The following is a 14,264-nucleotide window of genomic DNA, read 5'->3' on the forward strand; positions in this document are numbered from 1 at the left end:
ATTCATCAGAGTTACTAAGTCTTTCACAGGAGATTATATTTACAATATTATTGTTATGATATGATGTGCTCCCTTGGTTCTGCTTACTTTGCTTTGTAACAGTTCATATAAGCTTTCCCAGGTTTTTTTGAAATCATTCATAAGGGGAGAAAATTTCAACATATTTTGTTGTTATCATATCAGTTGTTGTCATATCGTTGTGGTCCCCTTTGAGGTTTTCTTGACAAAGATACTGGAGTAGTTCAACATTTCCTTCTCTAACATTTTATAGATGAGGAAACTGATGAAAATGGGGTTAAGTGACTTGCCTAGGACCACACAGCTAGTAAGTGGCTGAAGCTGGATTTGAACTCGGGGAAGATGAGTCTTCCTGACTATGGCTTGGCCCTCTATGTATTGTGTCATCACAATTAATTAATTAATCAATCAATTGATTAACTAACAAACAAATAAATAAGCCCTTTCTAGCAGTTAACAATTATCCAAAATGGAATAAGCTACATCCCAAAGCAGTGAGTTCTCTCTCAGGTTGTTTCATGAAGCTTTTGCTGAAAGGGGAAGGGAAAAGGAATAAATAGTTATATAGAACCTACTATGTGCTAAGCACTGTGAGAAGCACTTTACAAATATAATTTCATTTGATTATCACAATAATACTGCTGTTGTCCTCAAACTGAAGGAAATAGAATAAATAAAAATTTCAGTGGTTCTTTTTTTTTTTACAATTGATCAAACTGAGGCAAACAGAGGATAAATAAAAATTTCAGTGGGTAAGGAGGGATCCTAGGGAAACTGAGTAGTGGAGGTAGAAAAAGGAATAAAAATGGTGTTGAAGAAACATTTTAAAAACACAGAGGAAATAAAAATGGAGGGGGGGCATAGAACACAGATAATCAGGGCAATGGTACCACATTATGTTTAATATATATTAAAAGAAAAGTTCTCCATGGACTAGGTTTGTAGTTTTGTGTACAGTTTTCCCTTTCTAGACTTGTGTATGAAAATGTTCAGGTTAGTTAATGAATTTCTAGTTCATGAGGAAACAATTAGAAGGAAAGGTTAGACTAAATGACCTCTAAAGGAGGAAGGACTTCCCTTCCTATTCCAAGGCTCTGCAATTCTAATCTAACCTCATTTGCCAAAGACATTAAAGTCCACAGAGACATGGCTTGCCCAGAGTCATACAACTAGCTTTTAGCAGACTTGGGGTACATCCCTCCAGATTCTCTCCCCAGCTCTCGTTCTGCTATACCACATTTCTTAGTGCCTTTGTTATTTATTTATTTGTTTGTTTTTGGTGGAGAAAAGGCTGTTCTTATGTTTTTCCGTATGAATGGAGCTCAGTGTTATTTCAAAAAACACAAAATATCCTGTTATTATAAATTAAACTTAATTTAGATTATCCTGGTGGGGACGAAAGGGTTTCTATCTTTGGGAGAGAAACAAAAAAAAATAATCAAACCGGGTTCTCCTAGGCTGCAGTTTATTTAACTTTGAAAAAATTAATGATCCCATAAATAGTTGGTTTATTTATTTTTTTTGTCTTAGGTGAAAAAAGAACTAATTTATTATGTTCATGATGGGAGTGAAGAATTACTTGACAGTTTTACAGTCCTTGTGAATAATATAGAATTTGGGAAACAGAGTTTGCCCCAAACTCTCTTTGTGATGGTTCAGCCAGTGAATGATGAGGCTCCAGTCATAGTAGCAAATAAAATATTGCGGGTAAGTATACCTTGCTTTTGATTTTTTAATATAAACATTAAGGCTCCTAATTTAGTTTTCTTTGTAAACATTTATTAATAGTGAATATGATAACTTGGGAATGTGTATAATTATCATAAAAATATTATCATCTGCAAATATTTCCTCAGGGCCTAATATCTGTGGAGACACATAGCTAGGCACTGTGAGACAGGGAGAAAAGCAGAAGACATAGTACTTATTATCAAGAGGATGCCAGTCTAATAAAGTGACAGATTACAACAGAAGAGAAAGTTAAGTGATTGATAAAGAAAATGTATGTTTCACTGCAAGTATTTGAAGGCCAGGAAAGACTGTCCTTTGCCTGACTGGGTGGTCTGAGCAAGCTTCATGGATGAAGTGAGATTTGAGCTTTGCGTTGAAGGATGCAAAGAATTTAGAGAGAGAAAAGGAATAATTATTAGGCAGGAAAATGAGGGGCAGCGAGGTGGTTAGAGGGCTGGGCCTGGAATCAGGAAGACCTGAGTACTAATATGCCCTTAGTCTCTTGTGAGCAGTATGACCCAAGTCACTTAATTCTGTTTGCCTGGGTCTCCTTACCTGAGCTGGAAAATACAATAGCAAATCATTCCATTATCTTTGCCACGAAAACCCCAAATGGTGTCATGGAGAATAGGACATGACTGAAACAATACAGCAACAAAGGGAAGAAATGAAAATTATATTTAGGGATAAAAAGTAGTAAATCAATCTGACTGATACAGTTTTTTATAAGATACAGGTTTTTATAAGAAGTTATGAGAAAAAAACATTGAAAAGGGCAGTTGGGACCAGATTGTTGAAGAATAGAGAACTTGTAATAAGATCACTCTCTACAGGGATGTCTCTCAAAGCATGAATTACTCTGATTTTCCCCCAAAGGCTCAAGGCTGTCCCTGGGGGTTGACTTGTTCTTGAAGTTCAGGAAGACTGAAAAGCTGTATCTCCCTTAATGAAGTTTCCCATTGGCTTTTTATTGTATTAGCATGATTTCCTGATTTCCTAAAAGCATAAAACTCCCATAAAGCCCTTGAGACACATCTAGGTGTCACCCTGCCTTGCTGATTATACGTCTTTCCAGATGGAAGCAAACGGGACTCCATTTACAAAAGTTAAGCACTGTAGTATCCCTATTGAATATTCTTTGTGTATTTTGACTAAGTCAACTTCTTTTTGTTAGAATTGTTGAATGACTTAATGAATGTCTTCTTTTATTTTAACTGCAAATTAAACTGACAAGTACTAAGTCAGACCTGCCCAAGGGATTTTAGAGCTCATCAAACTTAGAACTCTTACTTTTTGAAACAGATAAATCAACATCCCCAAAACTCTACAATAACTCTGAGCAGACAGAGAACTAAACCTAGCATGTGCTGTAGCTTGTGAAAGCTGGTTATTAAAATTTTAGTATGCATAATTGCCTAGTGCTACAACTCATGGCTTGAGTTATTGTTTTATTGATCACCTAGAATTTAAAATGTGATGGAGAAAGTGTTAATAAAGCAGATTAAACTGATCATGCCTACATTTCTCTCCCCCCCAACAATTTCTTAAGATTTACCAGCACACCTCTGATTAGAACTCAGAGCCAGTTACTCCTCATCCACCATTCTTTCTGCCATATCTTACTGCTCAAGGAATTTGGATTTTTTCCCTATGATCAATAGGCACAATATTTAGCTTCTTCATGTCAAGTAGTTGTTTTTCTGACATAGGAATCTATAAATTCTACCCATCTCTCTGAGAAATAGTTAGAATGATGACTAGCCCTTTGGGAGAAATGTATAGGGCAATTGCCCTGAAATCTGGAGAACCTGGCTTTAAATATGATATTTACTAGCTGTGTGATCCTGGGCAAATAAATCACTTAACCCTTATTACTTCAAAGTACCCACCCTTTCATCCAAAAAAACCTAAACCTACCCCCTAATCCTTTTTATAGTTGAGGGTCCCAGGTCAATTATATCTTGATTTTCATTAACTGTTAACTGAAATTGAGCATTTCCTCCAACCATTTAAAAACATTTTTCTAAGAAGGGGCCCATAGACTTTATTGGATCTCTAGAGGATTCACATAAAGGCTAAGAACCTTGTTTTATAGTTTGTCTCATGTGGGCTAAGAAGCTTTCAGCTTTTCTTACTGTTCTCTTACTAATGTCCTCCTCCTTTCCTTTCTTTCTGCATTCTCTTCTTTCTCTTTCCACCTTCTTCACTCTGCTCTCTTTGTCCTTGTCCTCCTGAGAGAAGGCCATTTCCTTCAGTACTTTTTTTACAGACAAGCTCCATTATCCATTTATTTTCTTTAAAATTGCATGTACAGAACTTTAGTTTCTGCAGTTTGCCCTAAGAGTTGTCTTTGACAGAAATAAAAGGTAGCCTTGTGTGTTCCATGATCAACTCTTGTCAAAAGCTATGAAGATACCCCCAGTTTTCTCTTAGAATTCGTTGGATCTTGCACAATATATAGTTCGTGTGGGCAGATGAGTCTGGAATGCGTATTTTCCTTTATGGCACAGATAAGTCAGCTCCTATGAATGTATGAACATTGTTTTGTCAGTTACCTGCTGGTAAAATGTTAAATCTCCCATATGGTTTAGCAAGCTGTCTTCCCAGCTCCCTGTCCACGTGGGATTGAAGATTATGAGCTGGGCAATTGAACCCCCTAACCAGGAAGGTTAAAAGCTCTTAGAAATAATAGACTGCATCTCAGTTAGCTTTTGGAGTGGCACTTTTAAATGATTTGAGCTAATGCATACGTCCAATAACACAACCAATCAATATTTGACTGCATTTAGCAGAGTTAAGTATAGATCTTAAAAGGAGTAGAAAAGGACATGTAGTGGGTCTTGAACAGGTTTGCAGCAAAGTTTGGGCTTTGCTCTGTGTTTTTCCTTAAATTAGGGATAGGGAAAGGGATCAGACCTGTGATTCCATTGCTTATAGGGCTTTCTTGGTAAGTAAACCCCCACTATCAATGGTAGTCAGCATCATTTCTACAACTTAGAGAGGGTTGCTTAGTGCTGGGGTGTCAGATATGTCATCAGGCCAGCACCTAAACAGATTAAAATGTAATTGGGACATAGTTAACAAAATAAAAATACAGTATAAAATTTGTTATTGTTTAGTTCTCTTTTAATTTGCCTGACTCTTTGTAACCCCCATTTGTGAAAACCTCAAGTGAACATTACCTATGTTGTATTGAATTTTTATTTTATTTTTTAAACATTTCCTGGATACATTTTTCTCTGATTTGGAGACCACTCACAAGTAACAAGGCAATGAGTTTGCCACCTGGCCACCTCTGCTCTTTTGTCATTCAGTCTGTTTATTTAAGTATAATGTGCATGTTTCTAATTTGTAAACTTATCGTGTAATAATTTCATAGCATTGCAGTATAGCAGACAAAATGTTGAATTTAGAGTCAGGATAATAATAGCTGTATGACTTTAGGCAAATCATACAATCTCTCTGAGACTCAGTTTCCTTATCCATAAAATAAAGGGCTCAAAAAGAGTAATCTGTAAGATATCCCTTCACACTTTAAATCTAGGATTCATGTTTGTATCTTACCCCTTATATATTGTAATTTGTCTCCCCCAGTACATAGCAGATTCTCTGCACAGAGGAGGTGGTTAATTAATATTGGAATGAAGGGATCATGCTTTCAAGTCTTTTTTAATATATAGAGGAAGGGCAATGAAGCAGCTCAAGTCATAGGGTCTCATTTGCAGGGAAGAATGAAGCTGGATCATCTGCTTTAAGAGAGGTGGGGGCTTGAGGAAGGAAGGACAGCTTTTGAGTCTGAATGTTGGAGATGAAGGGAGATCCATATTTTGAGTAGGGGTTGGGAAGATGACCTACTTATAAGTCTCCCTCTAACAACATGATTCTCTCATTTTGGGTTGGAAAAAAAGCTGGATAATGCTTATTTCATGTTGACTTTCAGCTGGTCTCAGATAAATTAATCAAACTTGTCATAAGCTTGCTTCTAGAACCACTTGGAGATTTTAAGTGAGAAGATGATGGATTACCTCTCTCTCCTGAAGCCAAGTAACACTTTGTTCCTCTCTTTTAGTACTTACTGTATTTTCCTTCTTTTGGGGGAAGGTAGCACGGTGGAACTTTAGAAACACTAGACTTGGAATCAGGAAAGAATCGATTTTAGAATCTGCTCTTTGCCATTTACTAGTACATAGCCATGGTTTTATCCATTCCAGATCTCATTTTTCCCATCTTTATAGATGAAGGCAAGATGGGGCTAATAATACCTAAATTACTTTATAGATCTTTTGTAGGAGTCAAGTGGGAAGATAGATGCAAAAAATTTTGCATCCTTAGAGCAGCACCATATAAATATCAGTTCTCGCTGATATTGTTGTTCTCTCTTTCTTACCTTCTTTGATGGCATTCAGCAAGAAATGTTCCTGTGATGAATTGCTATCCTGCAATATTATCTTCTTTTTAATATTCTATGGATTATTTCATTTCATGTTAGGTAAAATTACTGCAGTGGGGTGGTGGATAGAGTCTAGGGCCTGGAGTCAGAAAGCCTGAGTTCTTCCTGGTTCAAATCTGGCCTGTGTGACTCTAGGCAAGTCACTTAACTGCCTCAGTTTCCTCATCTGTAAAATGATCTGGAGAAGGAAATGGCAAGCCCATCCAGCATTTTTGCCAAGAAAACTCCAAATGCGGTCACAAATACAATGGTGGAATAAATTAAAATTCCATTCTACTAAAATTCTCTTGTGTTAAAGCTTTGGAATTCTTTTACAAAGTGAATCGTTTTGTACCCTAGCCTCTATGTAAGATATATGGTCTAGATTTTTTTTGGGGGGGGGTGAGAATCCAGGGAAAGATTTATCTGAAATATATGAGGTGAAATGACTATCTCTTTAAATGATTTTTTTGAACTAAGAATGTTTTTTCCTGTATTTGATGGTATTCTGTAGCTCTCTAGTTATGTGTCCCATGCATGGAATTAGTAAACTTTTAGGTCAGGATCTAGATGAATAGAAGTCATACTAATTTGTCTTCTGTATCTCCCATTCATATTACCCTTTTGGGAATGGAACTGGTATATGTATAATTTTGGAAAGGTGCTAACATTGAGTTAATAGGAAACACTATGGAATTTAACAATTCATGAAGAATCTATTAATTATCTACTATGTACTGGGGACTCATCCCCTACCATAATCCCTACCATCAAGGCACTTATATTCTACCAAGAAAAAAACAGTGGGTCTAGATAATATTAATTGTGGAATGCTTTTTTACTCTTCATTTTGCTTCTGTGTTATTTCCCTTTTGGATATCATCATGCTTTCTGTATTACAAGATGCTTTTTTATCATTTCATGTTATCCCTCTCCCACCCTAAGTTCCAGATGGAGTCAGGGTTGATGCAGGTCAAGAGTTTTTAATAAATTAATATCCATAATACTGATTGAAAGTTTTTGGTTTGAGATGAAGATGGGGAGGCAGTTGAGAAATTTTCCTGAAAAACTTGGGCAAGCCACCACTAAAAACTATTTTACACTTGACTTGATTTGAACAGTTATCTCTCATTAAATCTTTCAAGGAATCTTTTTAGGATCATTGTAGACTTCTTGTTAGAGGGGAACCCTTGAGGTATCATATTGCTCACGTGCTTTTTTGTGGTCATACAGTAATAACTATAGTGATATCTTCCATTCTTTACACTCTTTGAATTTTGTCATTGTAAAGTGGTAAATTGCTACAAAATATTATTCACTAAATCCTGCTCTTTCTTTTTTATACCATCACCAACTTCTGAATGCATAAACATCAATTATTCTCATAAAAATTTTGTGTATGAGATGGGAGTAACAATATTGCTAGTGGCTATTGCTATTTTGACAATTGCTTTTTTCCCCATAATTCCATAATTTTCATAATTTCCATGATTTTCCCAATCATTTGATTTCTTTTCCTCCTATTCAGTTAATACAAGAACAAAATCCCTGATACATGCAGAACATGTTGTTTCTTATTATAATTGATTTTCATTACAATTTCTATTTTAAAACATGGATTTGTCTTCCCGATGTCATGGTTGTTTTTGAGAATGAAGGACAAATAGCAGCAACAACAACAATTTTAAGGCTCAGCATAGGTTTTGTTTTGACCAGGGGAAATATGAAAACAGATTTTAGGCAGTCTTCTTGATGCCTTAATAAATTGTGGATTCTGTATAGTTAATCTCCATATCAAGGACGTACATATTTAGAAAAATAGGTTCTTTTTTAAATGTTTCATACTTCTATTTCTTGTCTAAAGCAACGAATAAGCATAATGGAAAAATCTATGGATTCAGAGTCCAGAAAACGTGAATTCAAATCCTGCCTTTGATATATTCTAGATGTTTGACCCTGGACAAATCTCAATTTCCCAAGGTAGTTCTCCAAGGCTCTTAGTTGCAGAGAAGGTAGAAAGATGCATTTATGGAGATAATTTCATCATTTGGAAATTCCTTCTATTTGTGAAATTAGAAACCAGGCTCCATAACATCTCATCCCGTATCTCTGTCATATCTTTTCAGAGATACTGAATGTATGAATGAAAGATTGCATTCCTCTCCAGGCTATATTCTGGGACTTTCTTATATCGTGCCTTAACCCTCTGTCCTAAAGCCTCCTTCCACATCTGGAATTCAGACATTGGAAATCAGTCATTTAATCTTCTAAATCTTCTCCCATGAAAATGTAAGCTACTTGAGGGAAAAGGGAGGAATGAAAATTTAATGTTTTCTATGTGCCAGTCCCCATGTTCTGTATTAGGAGCTTAAATATAATAATAATAAATATTATATAATAATATATAATACATGTAATAATGTGTATAATAACAAAAATAAATATAAGGGCAGTTCCATGCCCTTAAAAATTTTGCATTGCAATGGAGAAGTGACCCATTTAGGGGTGGGAGAGAGAATTTTGGTGTGGAGTGCTAGGGATGAAATGGGGAGAGCTGATTGACATGCTTTTTCCAGAAGCAGTGGTAGTAGGAAGTAGAATTGGCAGGAGGGAGGGATAGTATGTTATAGGATAGATGACAATGTGGACCATATGAATAGGTGGATGAAATGGAAATTTGTTTTAATTGGAACCTCATCAGTTTTATCAATTAGCTTATCCTGAGGGCTAACGTTACCAAGACAGTACACTAGAGAGGCTCTTTCTCCATCTTTCCAACAGAAAAGTTCCTCTAACTATGTTTTATTTCCTTTGAGCACTGGATTTGGAGGTAGAGCCCCTGAGTTCAAGTCTTGCCACTTGGTATCTTGGGGAAGGCACTTAACTGGCTATTCTATAAAAAAAGAATATTAGACTAAGTGACCTCTGGAGTCTCTTTACACAATCTAAGATACCATGAAATATAGCTAGAGGTAAAGACTTGGGATTATCACAGAAGAAAGAACATTTTATTTTTTTTAAATCTCAGATCATGTTACATATTATTATTGCCATTCATTATCAGGCCTTTTAGCATTTTCTCAAGGAATTTAAGCAATCATGTAATTACTAACCCATCCCTTTCTCACTTATTAATCGTCAGTCGTCATGTGGAGGGGGCCGGAATCTGGCCAAGCTCTATGTCTATCTTACGGAAAGAGTGAAAGCTGGCTACAAGCCCTGGGACTGATTTATGAGCCCTTGGCATAGCTGAGCTGAAGAGACTCAGGTCCCTTGATTTGTAGTTAACATTAGAATAACCAGAATTTAAAAGTACCTTGAAGGACCAAGCTGTGCCAAATTAACACAATGCATTTTTTTAATCCTTAAGACAAAGAAATTAGAGATAGGAAGATGAAAAATTTTAATTCAAAGTAAAATTATGAGTATTAGTGCCTTTGCACTGGCAAGAGAAATTATAGTATTTTTTTTTAATTGTGTAATTTGGCATACCTTGTCCTTCTAGTAAGTTTCTAGCTTATAAAAAAGATTATTTTTCCTCTTCTCCATGCTGAAAGTCTCTTTGAACAGTAGAATTTATGGCTGACAGATGTGTGACTGCATCCATTCCAGCATCCTGGGAAATCATTTACATCTTGATAAACTATTCAGCAGTTGTACAATGAGCCTTCCTTTCCCAGAGTAAATGCTGTACATTTTTATTGGATTGATCTTGTTTATGGATGAAAGTGACAGGATCTATATAAGCTGTCTTTCTGTATCCAAAAGGGGAATATATTTTTTTATTTTGTAAATGTTTCTGATATTAATCCTCTCTTTAATATTTATATGTAGAGTAGAAACTTCTGATTACTTATAAGGAGTGTTGTTCATGAATAAAACCAGCATTTGAGCCAGGAAATATAGTCTAGAAAAAGTACCACCCAAGACAACTATGAGCTTGTTTGGATTGGGAAAATAGATTTGCAGATGTTTTTCTATGAGTGGATGTCCCAATACCTCAATGTATTTGTAAAAATAGAAGGGGAACTTTAAATGTTTTTATTTGTTTTAAATGAAACGTTTAAATCTTAGCAGTGCAGTTAGTACTATCAATGAAAACCTTATGAATGAAGTGTAAAATAAAACAGCTTCCTCAATATAGTTTAGTTAGGTGTTCTTAAATAGCATCTCTCAGTTAATAAGTATTTGTTAAGCACCTACTCTTGCCAAGTACTATGTTAAGCACTAGGAATATGGAAAAAGACAAAAAACATTCATTTTCTGCTCTCAAGGAGTTTACAGTAGAATGGAGGAAGCAGCATAAAAGCATCTCTGTACCAAAAAAAGTAATATTCAAAAGTTATCCACTTTTTTTCAAAGGAATTTTAATATTTTTAAAAGAACTTAACAGAATGGTATTTTTCATGTGTTTGCTACTTGAATAGTTACTTTTGAGTTTCATGGAAGTCTTACTTGATTTTTCTTCTTTTCATTTTTCTGCCTCCCTGGAGTTCCTATAACATGAACATCATAAAAACAGGTAACCTACCTCAAGATATTCTGATATAGTTTGAGCTTCTTTAATACTACAGAAGATCTGACTCATTGATATGAGTTCCTTATCTATCTACTCAGGTCATAAATCCTCTGTGGCTTAGCAAGTGACCTATTGAATAACTGTGTAATCTTAAAAGAAAAGAAGAGAAAGAAAGAAATCTAATGATTCTAGGATTTCTAGGATGAAAAACACATATTCTGTCACTGGGCTCATAGTTAAGATCTTTCCAGATGGGGAAGACCATCTTACCCATCTGCACCGTCCTGGAAAAACCTTTGAGATCACCTTCAAACTATAGTGAGTTATTTAAAAAAAGGCCTGTAGTAGAGGATAAATTGAATTATCTAAATTAAATGAGTTGTGTTTCTGAAGTAATTAGAATGAAAATTAGATATCAGAGAAGGACTTTAGTGGATGATATATTTAACTTCTTAAGTTTTGAAGAGATTAGAATAAAGAACAATAATTTGTGATTCTTTAATTTAGGAGATACAGGTTTTCCTTTTGTTTCAGGGAATTAGTTGTATACTGGGGCAAAAAAAGGTAAAAAAGACAGTATCACAGTGGAATGCTTGCAGTGGAAAACATAGTTCATTTAGTTTTTAAACATGTAAATGAGTTTCTCCTAGTGATTGGAGAAGAGTTGGGAGGATATGGTATTAACAGTTTCCAGAATCCATGTGAGTTCCCAAACAAGTGAGGATAAGATATTTGAATTGAATTTGAAGGGCTTTTTTTTTTTTAGATTTAAAGATAGGGTAAGGAAACTTGGGATTTTGTTAGGTTGAATGCTGTATTTTTTCTCTTTCAAACAACTGTCCTTAATTGAATTGATTAAAATTAAAAATTAAACCACATCCCAGTGATTTGAAGACCCTTTATAAGATACAGAAGTAAGAGTCGGCTTCAAAACAAAGAAATTGTGAGTGTGAGATTTGCCTTGATCCTGTATTTTATGACTGATGAGTCCTTTTAACTTCTCAAAGTCCCAAGCTCACTGTCCTTCTAGATTGTTTTATTTTTAAAATCTTTATTTATTTATTTATTTGTTGCAGAGCAGATGTCCTCCTACATTCTAGAGAGAGCTTCTTCATGGTCCCTGTAACAAAGAGCCCATAGATCTGGTCACTTCCTACCACTTTTACTCCCTCTCCTTCCAGACCTCATCACCACCAAAAAAAAATTAAGGAAGAAGTACTCTAGTATATATTTATTCCAAGTGAATGATAGGTGATGAGCCTTCATTCCATAGCCCAGCAATTAGATTTACTAACAACTGGAACTGACAGTAACCTAAATGCTATTTATATGATTCAGATGATTAGAGTTTGATTTTTGAGGATATGTTTTTGAGAGTCTTGTAGTACAATCTTTTGAAGGTAGAACATGCTCATCTTTTGTTACTTGCATGGACTCCAGGGCCAGGAGAAGTATGTGAGCAGATCTATCCCAGATGAACTCACCTAGAACAACCCAGAAGCTGATGATTCCTTCTTCTCCTTCTCTAATTTTCTGCTTCTGAAACTCATTCCTTTTATTTTATTTCTTCTGACCTTATTTTAAGGAGAAAAAACTTTTAGAAAATAAATTAATGCTATTAAGCTTTGCAAAAAAAATCATTTGAGAAGCAATGTGATTTCTGGAAACTGTCAAAAATCATTCAAATACAATCCTAGTGAAGAAAGTAGGAGATATTGAATAGTGCCATATTTGTTTAGGAAAGAACAAATAGAAGGAAGGAAGGAAGGAGGGAAGAAGGAAAGAAAAAAGGGAGGGAAGAAAGGAAGGAAGGAGGGAAGGAACAAAGGAAAGAGAAAAGGAAGAAGAGAAGGAAAAAAAGAGATAAGAGATAAAGTTATAAGGTTGATTAGGTGCCTGGAGAAATAGTGGACTCTTTTTTTATAAGTCTTCAAGCAGAGGCTGGCTTGTCATATATTCATGAGTTGGATTCCATGGCCTTAAATGGTGATTCTGTGGCATTTGTTATTATTGAAACTCTCTCATGTATATAAAATGTCAGATAAGATACATAATATGATGCTCTGTTTGTAAAGCATATTTTGCATGGTAAAAGTCTCCTGTTTCAAGATAATGTGGTTCTGCCATGAAATTTTAAAGTCATTCATCTGGGGATGGGGAGAAATAGTTTTCCATTTTAAAAATATAATTATGTTTTGATTTATTCCATACAAGATATATGATGCTTTTTTTTAAAGGTCTGGGTGAATTCTGTTACTGAAATAACCCAAAATGATCTCTGTGCAGAAGATATTGATTCCTCACCTGGGGAACTGTTCTACTCCATCACCCTTCCCAGCAATGGTCACTTGGCTCTGAAATCTTTTCCAAATGAAAGCATCCTGAATTTCACCCAAGCTCACATCAATGAAGGCCACCTAGTGTTTGTACACACCGGTATGTAATTAAGGGGGAAGGCAAGAATAATGCTTTAAAAAATACTATTTTAATTTCAAAAGCATTTTTATTGAATGTTTTCCTAACATTTAAAGTTGTCTTTGTCTCAGACTAAAGGCTACTTAAAGCCTTTCTATGATTTGTACTAAGAACTATGCAGTAATTTTTAGTAATGTTACAGATAAATGTTTTAAGGGGGATATAGTTATTTGCAAAATTTGCATTCAAATTTTTAACTTCCACCTCCCCATTTAATTTAAATACTGTGGTGGTGAACAGATGATAGAAAAGAAAGCCTCTTAAGCAAAAATAGTTATTTCCCTACCCTAAGGATTATTTGTATCCACTGGTCTGTAGAAAAAGTCCAACTTGATTTTAGGCAAGCATTTTAAATTAGTTTGAGAAATGAAATAAATAGCACATTCCCCGAATGAAATGAATGATAGGATGGGGAGTGAGGGAAAGTGGATATAGGGGAGGGGAGGAAGAATTAGCAGAATGGGAAGGATTTGAGTCAGATAAGGGTATTTTTTATTAACTCTTTTGAAAATGCAAATTCCTAGAACATTATATCCTCATATTCAGAGATGTGTAAAACAACTTCTAAAGCCCAATGCAAGGGGTGGGCTGTTTTTTACAAAGATTATCTGTCTTTGGGGATGATCTGTGCTACTGTTTCCTTTCATTAACAAAAACAATCAAGAGTCAACTATCTATGCATCCAATCCATTCTATTAACAATTTGCTCTTGTAATACTTGTGGATAACTCAGTTTATGTTTAAAGAACTTACACTATTTTTTTTCTTCTGAAAAATCAAAGAAGATTGGGGTTAAAAAGGGACAAATTTCTCAATTGTCTTTATTAACCCTGAGTTCTACTAACATGACTAACTCAAAGTTTAAAATATGATGCAGGACGCATAGCAGATGCAGCCTGTAATATTTATAATTTCTTAAGATGTCAGCATCCTGGTCTAAGGAGCATTGACCATCCCAGGATTATGCTATGCATATGAGATGTTAAATCCTTAAAAGTTTCTCCCAAATAAGTATCTTGATACAGTTTCCCAATTAAAAACCTTCAGAGAGTTGACTAATATTTCAAGATGTCAATATTCAGTTTAGCTTTT

At 35.1% G+C, this 14,264-nt stretch overlaps 1 protein-coding gene across 1 annotated transcript in view; it reads left to right on the forward strand.

The window, feature by feature from the left end:
- Positions 1–14,264, forward strand: part of LOC141551022 (chondroitin sulfate proteoglycan 4-like) — an 82,928-nt gene that overhangs the window by 27,673 nt on the left and 40,991 nt on the right. Inside the window, exons 6-7 of the mRNA XM_074282247.1 lie at positions 1,549–1,725; positions 12,935–13,133. Of these exons, the coding sequence (XP_074138348.1) occupies positions 1,549–1,725; positions 12,935–13,133 (376 nt within the window). The remainder of the gene's footprint in view (positions 1–1,548; positions 1,726–12,934; positions 13,134–14,264) is intronic.

Source organism: Sminthopsis crassicaudata, chromosome 1 (genome assembly GCF_048593235.1).
Source record: "Sminthopsis crassicaudata isolate SCR6 chromosome 1, ASM4859323v1, whole genome shotgun sequence".
Taxonomy (NCBI): Eukaryota; Metazoa; Chordata; class Mammalia; order Dasyuromorphia; family Dasyuridae; genus Sminthopsis; species Sminthopsis crassicaudata.